This window comes from Saccopteryx leptura, chromosome 9 (assembly GCF_036850995.1).
Source record: "Saccopteryx leptura isolate mSacLep1 chromosome 9, mSacLep1_pri_phased_curated, whole genome shotgun sequence".
Classification (NCBI taxonomy): domain Eukaryota; kingdom Metazoa; phylum Chordata; class Mammalia; order Chiroptera; family Emballonuridae; genus Saccopteryx; species Saccopteryx leptura.
The window spans coordinates 42,540,293-42,551,373 of record NC_089511.1 but is presented as its reverse complement, the minus strand read 5'-3'; the positions used below and the strand labels follow the sequence as shown (position 1 = coordinate 42,551,373).

The window sequence follows — 11,081 nt, the reverse complement described above, 5'->3', positions numbered from 1 at the left end:
ACTCCTATGAAGTTTTGGTATTATTCTCACTTTACAAATGATGAAACTGAGGCCCTGACGGAGTGACCACCCAGAAGCCACATAATTAATAAAGTGGTAGGAACAGAATTTGAATCCAGGTTTGACTGATTTAAAACTTGTGTTCTAACCAGTACTCTATACTACCTTTATGACTTCAGCAGCTACCCATAATTCTCAGCAATGGTTTCCAAATCGTTTTTAAAAGATAGAAGCATTTTTTCCAACAAAATTGTATAGGGAACCGCAGTTTATAATGCAAATGAAGTTAGAATTATTCCATTAAAATGGGAGTAGTGGCATAGATATGTGCTGGTTTAATCCTGGCTCTGTGAGCCTAAACAAATTGCTTCATGTCTCTAAGCTTAAGTTTCTTCACTTGTAAGATGAGGATAATGATACCAATCTAATAAGATTGTTATGTAGATCAATTAAGATAATGTATGCAAAGCACTTGATATAAAGCCTGGATTGTGATAAGAACCAAATAAGAGTAGCTGCTGTTGCAATTGTGGCTGTCATTGTTAGCACCTTCGGGACTCTCTTCACTGACCACAGGATGCAATGGAAATTTCTCAGCCTTGTGTTCACAGCCCTCCATCATCTGACCAAACCTGCACTTCTAGCCTTCAACACCTACACTGTAGTCAGGCTGACTTAGGTCCCAATCTAGTATCTGTACTACCAGTTCTGCATTCAGGCTCTGCCCACTGGGCGGACCCCCTTTAACCTCTCCCTTGTTCCACAATTATGAAAGTATGTCTTAAAAAATATTATTTAAAATGTTTATTATGAAAAAATTTTAAATATACAGAAGTAAAAAGCTAGTATAAATAACCCTCTATCACATCACTTTAGTAATGACTGTACTTATTTCTTACATATACCCAATCTACTCACCCCACTAGATTATTTCCAAGTAAATCCTGAACAGTTGGTCATTTCATCTGTACAAATACATCATTTGTATCTCTAACATAGAGACTCTTTGGTAAAAACATAACTACAGTATCATTTTCACATCTTTAAAAAAATGACCATATTTAATGTCAATCTATCAGTGTTCAAATTTTCTTCATCACTTCATAAACCTTTTTTAGTTGATTTGTTCAAATCAGGATCCAGACAGGGTCTATACATTGCATTTAAGTGGTATAATCCTTAAATTTGCTCTTATCTTTAAGTTCCTACCCACTTCTCTTTCTCTCCCACATTTTTGTTGTTGTTGTTGTTGAAGAAACTGGACCATTAGTTCCCTAGAATTTCTCATGGAAAATATCAAGGAGGGTGTTGATAATTTCTTCTCTCTGGAACTCTTTATTAGGTTTCTCTGTACTTTTTCCTCCCTGTAAACTGGTAGTTAAATCTAGATTCTAGAATTTTAACCAGATTTGGAGTTGACTTTTTTTTTTTTTTTTTTGTATTTTTCCGAAGTTGGAAACGGGGAGGCAGTCAGACAGACTCCTGCATGCGCCTGACCAGGATCCACCTGGCATGCCCACCAGGGGGTGATGCTCTGCCCATCTGGGGCGTCGCTCTGCACAATCAGAGCCATTCTAGCGCCTGAGGCAGAGGCCACAGAGCCATCCTCAGTGCCCGAGCAAACTTTGCTCCAATGGAGCCTTAGCTGCGGGAGGGGAAGAGAGAGACAGAGAGGAAGGAGAGGGGGAGGGGTGGAGAAGCAGATGGGTGCTTCTCCTGCGTGCCCTGGCCGGGAATCAAACCTGGGACTCCCGCACGCCAGGCCAACGCTCTACCACTGAGCCAACTGGCCAGGGCCTGGAGTTGACTTTTGACAAGAATATTTCATAGGTAGTGATCTTGCCTTGTCTTGTATCAGACCTACAAGGCAGGCCTCCTTATCTGTTTAGTGTTGGATAGATCCATGGGTTCAGATTGTCAGCCTGGTCCACCACTGAGTTCCTTGTCAGTGTTTCATGTAACAGTATTAGCAGTCGTTGATGCTAACCTAGATCCATTATTTTTCAAGTTGTGCATAATAGTAATATTATTATTTTATTAATCCATCTGTATTTATTAGCTTCAAATCCTTGCATAAAGAAAAGCTTTTTGTTTGCCCTGGGGTACAATTAATACAGGAAAGAGAATAAATGCTGGATCCCTTTCCTCTATGTATCAACTTTCAAAATAATGAACTGGGTGACAGAAGACAATTTGACTTTGAGTGATGGGTATGCAACATAATCAAGTGTCAAAATAACCTGGAGATATTTTCTCTGAACATATGTACCCTGGCTTATCAATGTTACCCCATTAAAATTAATAAAAATAAATAAAAAATGAATTGGTTCCCAGCAGCCTCTAAAGGTACCAAGGAGTTTGTTGTTTTTTAGTACCATTAGGAATTCTTCAGTACCCAGCTCAAAAACTACTTCCCCTAGTTTTCTTACCCTGACTCTAAAGGAATTTCTCCCTTCTGCTAAATTTAATTTCAACATGTCTTTTCTAGTAGTAGGCACTCTGCCTGCTGTACTTCCTTTGCCTTCAGGGGGCTCTTAGGCGTCTTGAAGGCAGTCTGCCCAGCACTTAACACAGGGGTCCCCAAACTTTTTACACAGGGGGCCAGTTCACTGTCCCTCAGACTGTTGGAGGGCCGGACTATAAAAAAAACTATGAACAAATCCCTATGCACACTGCACATATCTTATTTTAAAGTAAAAAAAAAAAAAAAAAAAAAAAAAAAAAAAAAAAAAAAAAAAAAACAGGAACAAATACAATATTTAAAATAAAGAACAAGTAAATTTAAATCAACAAACTGACCAGTATTTCAATGGGAACTATGGGCCTGCTTTTGGCTAATGAGATGGTCAGTGTCCAGTTCCACATTTGTCAATGCCAGCCGTAACAAGTGATATGATGCACTTCCGGAGCCATGAGGTGTGCATCCCACGTCACCGAGAGTAGTGCTGTACGTGAGCGATGCAGCGCTTTGCGGTGCCGCTACATACAGTACTCCAGGAGCACAGGATTCATCCGCCAACCAATGAAAGAGGTGCCCCTTCCGGAAGTGTGGCAGGGGCCAGATAAATGGCCTCAGGGGGCCGTATGCAGCCCATGGGCCGTAGTTTGGGGACCCCTGACTTAACATAATGTTTCCGGTAGCCTTCTCAGACCTCATTGTGCATATGCGTCCAGGCTGGGTCGGGATACAGAGCTAGTTAAAATGCATATTCTGATTCACTGTCTCTGGGGTGAGCCTAGCGTCTACATTTCTCTCAAGCTCGGGTGTTGCTGATGCTGCTGGTTCAGGGACCACACTTTAAATATGAAAAATCTATTTCATTCATTCAGTTAGAAGTGCTTGTTCTGGGCCAGTTCATGGGTTAGGCCCTGCCACCTTTTTTTTTTTTCCTCTTTCTTTTTTAATTTTTAAAAAAGATTTTATTTATTCATTTTAGAGAGAGGAGAGAAAGAGAGAGAGTAGGGGGGAGGAGCAGGAAGCATCAACTCCCCCATGTGCCTTAACCAGGCAAGCCCAGGGTTTCAAACCAGCAACCTCAGCGTTCCAGGTCTCCACGTGCTCCATTGCACCACCACAGGTCAGGCAGGCTCTGCCACCTTAAAATGCAAAGGATCTGTGTGTTTCATGAGAGTTTCATTTTTTATTTTTAAGTATAGTTGATATACAGTATTATATGAGTTGTATTAGCTTCAGGTGTAGAGTTTTATTCTTTAAATTTATTCTTTTGAAAATATAATAGTATACATAGTTAAAAAAATTTTTTTTCATAAAATCTAAAAGAAGACCCAGTGAAAGTACATCAGTCCCCAGAAGTGATCAGTGTTACTTCTTGAGTTTTATTCTAGAGACATTTTATACATATAAGAGCATATACTGTATTTGTACCATCTCTCTTCTTTAAACATATTATTCACACTGCTCTGCCACTTTATTTCATTTTACTGTATCTTTTTTTTTTTTTCATTTTACTGTATCTTAGAGATTGTTCTATGTCTCAACCTATATCTCTACATCTTGATTAATGGGCAGCATAGTGTCCACAAAGATATATTGGTTGTTTTTATTAAATATACAGGGAAGTTTGACTACTTCTTGGCTTCTTCCTCATCCTACACATTTCCCAGAGAGAACAGGTATTTTGTCTTTCATTCTTTCAATTCTCTGAATTACCTGGCTCATGTTGGTACATTTTTGTCAGTTTCATTTGATCTATAATACATACATCCATTACTCATTTACACAAGCATGTCTACCCTTTTTTTTCCTTCAGATTCTAGTCTCCCTAAGACTCTCTATTTCTTTACTTTCTATTCCCTCAGCACTCACAAGATACTCAAAGACATTCTCTCATTTTAATAATATTGTTGTGGATACACATAAGTGTGTATAAAATGTACACTGACTATGTACAAGACACACTATCCCAAAATATGATGCCCTGGCATATTGAGTATTTCAGACTGAAGGAGTTGGAGAAAATAGATGCAGGAATTACTCTCTGGCCTTCCCCTGCAGATCATAAGACTCTCATGTAAGAAGTGTCCTCCCTACACCCTGAGGAAAGAATCATCCTTATCTAGAAGACTGAAGGACTCCCAAGAAGAATGTGAAAGGACGGACTATGCTAAGTTTCCCACAGTTTACTACACTGAGCTCATACCCCTTGTTCCTATTACATTTTACTACGACTTTCCCCTCTTCATCAATCATAGCATGAAAACATACAGGTTTAAATCCTAGGTCTTCATTTCTTTATGACGGTGCCTATGTCCCATAACACTTATAATAAATTTGTATGTTTTTCTCTTGTTAATCTGTCTTTTGTTACAGAGGAGCAGCTAAGAACCTAGGAGGGTAGAAGGAAAAGATACTTTTCCCCTCTCCTACAATATATTTAAGGAAAAAATAAAAACACTAATAGCAGAAGCCTTCTGTCACCTGCCTCCTCCACCTCCTCCTCCATTTGCCCCTCCCCTCTCCCCCGCACATGGGGTAACTACTATCCTGCGTGTTGCCTTAGTCACTCTCTGACTTTCCTTTTCTCAGTGGCTCTGGGCTCTGGTGCATCTGAATCACCTAGAGGGCTTGTTAAAGCACAGACTGTTGTGTCCCACGGTTTCTGAATCAGTAGGTCTTGTAAATTTCCATGTGGCACTGCCGATAATCCCAGGACTACACTTTGAGAACTACTACTATACCTCAAAGATAGTCTTGGCTTATGTGTGATGACTCTTGTCCCTCCTTAAAACCTAACCACACTTGACCAGGCGGTGATGCAATGGATAGAGCGTTGGTCTGGAATGCTGAGGACCCAGGTTCGAAACACTGAGGTTGCCAGCTTGGGCATGGAATCATAGATATGACCCCATGGTCATTGCTTAAGTCCAAAGGTCTATGGCTTCTTGAGCCCAAAGGGCTTGAAATCCCAGGACACTGGATTGAGCTCAGGTCACTAGCTTGAGCAAAGGGTTACTGGCTCAACTGAAGCCCTCTGGTCAAGGCACATATGAAAAAGCAATCAATGAACAACTAAAAGTGCCGTAACTAAGAGTTGATGCTTCTTATCTCTCTCTTCCTCTCTCTCTCTCTCTCTCTAAAATAACAAAAACAAAAACATAAAAAAACCTAGACACTTAATAAATGTGCCTTAAGGACTTCCCCTCTTATTTTCTATCACCCAGTTTATGAGCATTCAATCTTTGTTAAATATTTGAATTGATTGTGACATTTGACCAGTCTTCATCTTTTTCTTTTCTGTTGATGATCCCATTTATAAGTTGCTTCGTGTGTGTGTGTGTGTGTGTGTGTGTGTGCATGTGCATGTATGTGTCTATTATTATAAGCTAGCCAGAAGGAAGAGTATGAGCAACATTTACCAATTTTATTCATCTAGTCTGTAAACTCTTAGAAAGCAGGGATGAAGTGAAGGTGTACAGAATATGGACCACTTTGGCAAACTGATGATTTTGGGTTGAAGGCACTTGAGACATAGAGGATGCAGGAAAGGCTCTCTGTCTACCCCCTTTTTCCAAAAGCAAGTCATAACATTTTCCATGAGAAAAGTGCCTTCCCTACACCAAGAAGAGAAGGACAATCTCATCAACAGAGTGTGGGAGTCAACTCCAGTCTGTACAAACAAATCTACTAAAATAACCCTGATCCTTCATTACCTTTCCCTATTTATTTCCTAGTCATGTATCAGCTTATTGTTCCCAGTCTGAGTCCCTTTGTGTTGTTGTTTTTTGCATAAAAATCTATATAAGCTTTTGAACCTCATGGCTTCTTTGAGTCTTTATTTTCCTTCTGAAAACTCCAATGAACATATTAAAATATTAAATAAATAAATTTGTATGCTTTTCTTCTGTCTTACATATTTATTTATTTATTTGTTTGAGAGATACATTCAGACAGACAGACAGGGACAGACAGGCAGGAAGGAAGAAAAATGAGAAGCATCAATTCTTCATTGCACCACCTTAGTTGTTCATTGATTGCTTTCACATATGTGCCTTGACCTGGGGGCTCCAGCTGAGCCAGTGACCCCTTACTCAAGTCAGTGATCTTGAGCTCAAGCTAGCAACCATGGAATCATGTCAATGATCCCACACTCAAGCCAGCAACACTCAAGCTGGTGAGCCCTCACTCATGTCGGCAACCTGAGGGTCTTGAACCAAGGTTCTCATGTCCCAGGCCGACAGTCTATCCACTGCACCACTGCCTAGTCAGGCTGTCTTATGTCAGTTTAATTCTTAAACCAGCCACAGAACTTAGACAGTAATAGAAAGTTTTTCCTGCCTCTACACAAATTTAATTTCTCTTTGTAGTCAGTCTACTTCAACAAGTTAGCTACAGGCGACAGTTTGCAAAGTCAGTCACTTACAGAGGCCAAAAGGCAAATTAAATAAGTGAAACTTGCCAGGTGCAACTTTCCTGATCTGGCGGCCATGTCCTACATTAAGAGGACAGCTATTACTCAGATATAAATCAATCACAGTTCCATTATTTTCTGATTTTCCTAGTTTTGAGGAGAAATAAAAAATAACCCAAATTAATTCAACATGTAAGACAGAGCAGGCACATGGAGTACACAGAGATTCCATGCAGAATGCACCTGCAGGAACTAAAACGGAATCAATTTCATACTTCAAGAACTTTGCAGTGAATGGAGGGATGGATGGTGGGTGGACAATTGAGTGGGTGAGTGAATGAGTAGATAATGATTCTGGGTCATTGCGGCAGCTCTTTGAGGGAGCGGAGGGAACAATCAGTTGTTGAGTACTTTCATACCTGGCCTGTGCAAAGGGCTTCACACACCTTATCTCATTTGACCTTCATAATAATACCACAAGGTCTTACTACAGAGAAAAAAATTATTGCTTAAAATGGCCTAGGGTCACACCACTAGGTTTGTTTGTGTTTTTTTTTTTTAATTTATAACCTACCTAATTTAGAAAGGAAGAAAAAAAAGATTTCAGATGGACTTATATGATTTAAGCTGGGTCCTTACTTAGCCTTGGATTCCAGATTTCTCTGTTATACCAAATCACCAGCACCAAAGAAATCAGGTTCTCAAAAAGCAGGAGGGGGAGGGTACTAGTAGTTTTGGAGAAAGTTCAATTCCTTGGGCATCTTACCAAGCGACTCACAGCTTCATGCTTCTCAAAGATGCCAGCCAGCATTAAGGAACCAGGACACAGTGGTCTCTTGCCATCTTGATATGCCCTCCCGACTTCCTCCCAGCTTAGTGTTTATTACCTTCTCAGAACTCGAGATTTTTGTCTATCAGCCTTGGAGCCCACTCCATCTTAAGTGCTTTCTAGAGCCCAGTAGGATAAGGACAGAGATATAGATACAGGAGCTATTTGGTTGCAAAACATTTTATTGAAGTTATTGAGCCAGGAAAGAGTGGTTGTAGGATGGAGCTCAGATCCTACTTTAGCCCCCTTTTCCGGTGGGTGTCGGCAGGGCTGGGTCTTGAAGGGAATGGTCACTGGGCATCAGGAGTGGCACTCCTCAATCCTTTCAGCTAGAGGGAGAGAGGGTACAGTCAGATTGGGGACCCTCAGGTGCAGGAAGCTGGAGTCTTCCATAAGGAAACCCAAGATAGAGTGGGGCATTGATGAAAAGGAATCTTCGCCCTAGAATAAATCCCCATCTTCTATTGTAGCTGAGATTTCCCTTAACTTTGATGGGAAGGTTTGTTCTCCTTTCGCTGTCCCCAGTCCCTCCCAGATCCTCTGCTCCTTCCCACACCCCCAACCTCCTTATCCTCCTAATGCTCACTACTTCTTACCTTAGGAAAGGCATCCCAGTTGAGGAAAGGAAGCTTCCTTTTGATAGTCTAAAATAGAAAAAAAAAAAATGAATGAGAGACGTGTTACAGGTCTGGTGAGCATGGATCAGTAAGCACGCACTGAATCAGTTCTCTGTAGTGGCGGCGGTGGTGTTTTTTATAATTAGTGAGAACTAATATTTTCTGTGCCCTTGTTCTGTGTCTGCCTTGTACGAACTGCTTTACAGGCATGATTTCATTTGGTCTTCACAGCAGCCTTTTGAGGTAGGTGCTGTCACTGTCCCCACATCGCAAATGAGGAAACTGAGGCTGGGAGGACTGAAGACATTTGCATGGGGGCACAGAACACGTATGTGTGGAGCCACGCGGTACAAGCTCTAGGCCCGCATTGTCACTGACTTAGCCTTCTAAGTTTGGGTAAGCCACCGACTCACAGCCTCAGTTTCTTCAAAGAGGATGAGGGGATTCAGATAAACTGTTAACTGATAAAGTTCTTCCTTTTCTGAAATTGTCTTTGTGGCCCTGCTCCTCCGCTGCCATGTTAGGAAAATAAGGAATACCCATGACAGCCTCCTGGGGAAACGTTCTTTGCTGAACAGCATCCAGCCGTGCCAGTTACTGCCTCCTAGAACTCCGGAAAGAACCCAGAGGGCTAGCACTAGCGGGTGCTGCCTCGACCCTGGCCAGACTGCGAACATTGGAGGAGAATAAGGGGTACCCAGGCACTTACCTCAAAGAGGGCATGCCAGTTCAGGAATTCGTCGTTCTTAAAAGCCTGCGCAGAGAGAGCCCAGAAGAGGGTCAGTTCCAGGAGGACAGAGCTTAGCCCCTAGCCCGCCGGAAAGGGAGAAGGGAGCACGGCAGCTCTGCAAGCTTGCTACCAAGGCCTTGCTCTCCTTTCGGATGTGTATACTCGTGGGGGCAGCACGCAAGCTCGCTACCAAGGCCTCGGTCTCCTTTCTGATGTGGATACTCGTGGGGGCAGCTCTGCAAGCTTGCTACCAAGGCCTTGCTCTCCTTTCTGATGTGTATACTCGTGGGGGCAGCACGCAAGCTTGCTACCAAGGCCTTGCTCTCCTTTCTGATGTGGATATTCGTGGGGGCAGCACTAGGGAATTGTACTTACAGATCTCAACTTGTCAAGGTTCAGGAACTGAGAGTTAAAGGCCTAGGCAAAGAGCAGGGTGTTAGAAAAGTTGCTAAGGAGCATGAAGAGGAAGCGATGGGGACAAGCTCACGGCTGGAGTGCGGGGGAAAATGGGCGTTTACCTCCGGTCCTGCTGCATAATTACCGATGGTGGTTTTTTCCTAGAAAGTGAAGGGGAGAAAGGAGCCAAATGATCACATGACAACAAATCCATCTTCCCAAACCCTCTCAACCGCTCTGCCTTCCTCCACAGCCCAGCCCCCAAGCACATAGCCCGCTCTCCACCATGGGCCTCAGTTAACCCAGTCAATTCCAGCAAATCAGAAGGCTGACAGATGGACAAGGTGAAGAGAAAGGCACACGGAAGACAGATACGGAAGACAGAAAAGTCAAACAGCCAGACCTGCATTAGGTAGAAAGGGTAGAGAAAGAAGACTCCTCCCCCTAAAAAACAAGCCAGTGTTGTTCTGCAGTTGACTTGGGGTGTTCCTGAGACACCCACACTTGTCCCAGAGAGCTGGGTGGGGGAGATTAGCATGCCAGCAGAGGCCAAGCTGCTGAAGTGCCCTGCCTGCCTTGAATGGATTGAGGTTGGCTTGCTTTGTGACTTTATTGCCACCAAGTCCAAGTCCCTGTTTTCCCGCCTCCGTCTGTAACTCCTCAGACCTCAGCGCAGCCTGTGGTGTCCCGCTCCCTTCTCGCCCAGCTCCACGGTCCCTTATTCCCTCCTTCCCACAATAGAGGTGGCGCTCAGGTAACCTACAGGCTAGACCCAGATGCAGTTTAGCTGGGTTTTTTTTATTTTTAATTAAACAGTTTTAATTAGTAAATATTCATAAATCAGATACACAGTTTCTCCTGAAAAATTTTAAACTCTGGCCACACGGGGTACATTTTCTTCCTTAGCAACAGCCAGAGAGAAAATACAGACTGTCCCCTTTTAGATAGGGCAAGTTCACACCACCTCCCCTGCGGCCCCATCCGCTCTCTTGTTTACCGACATCCCTTGCTTGGATCCTGAGCAATTGAGTTTGTGACCCTCTCATAGACTTATAAACCCAGGACGCTCATTCTCCCCCAACCTTGGGATAAGATAGAGGTAGAAAGGCCTCAGGATTCCTCCTGGCTAGAGACTGGCTCTGAGGACTTCAGAGGTGGGAGGGAGCTTCCAGTCATCCGGAAGCCATCCCCAGGGACACACATGAACCAAAGGTGAAGCTGAACCCAGCCAGCCAGCCAGCCTGAGCCCCTGCCTCCAGGATTCAGTTGCCCAGCCCCCACCCCATACTCCACCATCCCTTCCAGAAATACAAGCATCTCCATCCCTACGGGTCTTTTTAGGAATATTTTGTTTCCTTCTTCCTTTCTTCCCTTTCTCAGAGCTCCAGCTTCTCGTTCAACCCTTGATAATATTAAAAAATAAGAACCACTTATCCAGTAATGGATGGATGGTAGAGAAATTGAAGAGTGAGGTAATAGGTATAAGAGAAAGAGAATCCAGGGGATGTGCTCACCTCAGAACCCCCCAGGGCAGCCCCCTGAGCGGAGTGGAGCGCCAGAAGCGAGAGAAGAACCACAGCAGGAAGAACTGGGATCTTCATGGTGTCAAGTTTGGGGTGCTCTGAGGCGGGGCCTCGCTG

The 11,081-nt window shown here is 43.1% G+C and overlaps 1 protein-coding gene across 2 annotated transcripts; it reads right to left on the bottom strand.

Moving 5' to 3' along the window:
- Window positions 1–7,869: 7,869 nt before the first annotated feature.
- On the bottom strand, window positions 7,870–11,081 carry KRTDAP (keratinocyte differentiation associated protein). 2 transcript variants are annotated; one of them, XM_066349231.1, is made up of 6 exons: window positions 10,956–11,081; window positions 9,564–9,602; window positions 9,421–9,462; window positions 9,025–9,069; window positions 8,295–8,342; window positions 7,870–8,027 (listed from the first exon to the last, which is right to left on the bottom strand). In XM_066349231.1, exons 1-6 carry the CDS (start codon window positions 11,040–11,042, stop codon window positions 7,989–7,991), a joined length of 300 nt encoding a protein of 99 aa, XP_066205328.1. In that variant the 5' UTR covers window positions 11,043–11,081; the 3' UTR covers window positions 7,870–7,988. The 2 variants fall into 2 exon arrangements, with proteins under 2 accessions (XP_066205328.1, XP_066205329.1); XM_066349232.1 differs by lacking the exon at window positions 9,421–9,462.

Coding starts and splice junctions, on each gene's coding strand:
- KRTDAP (XM_066349231.1), bottom strand. CDS start 11,042: ATGAAGATCCCAGTTCTTCCTGCTGTGGTTCTTCTCTCGCTTCTGGCG. Junction 9,463..9,563: donor ATTATGCAGCAGGACCGGAG/GTAAACGCCCAT, acceptor CTCTTTGCCTAG/GCCTTTAACTCTCAGTTCCT. Junction 9,070..9,420: donor ACCTTGACAAGTTGAGATCT/GTAAGTACAATT, acceptor CTCTCTGCGCAG/GCTTTTAAGAACGACGAATT.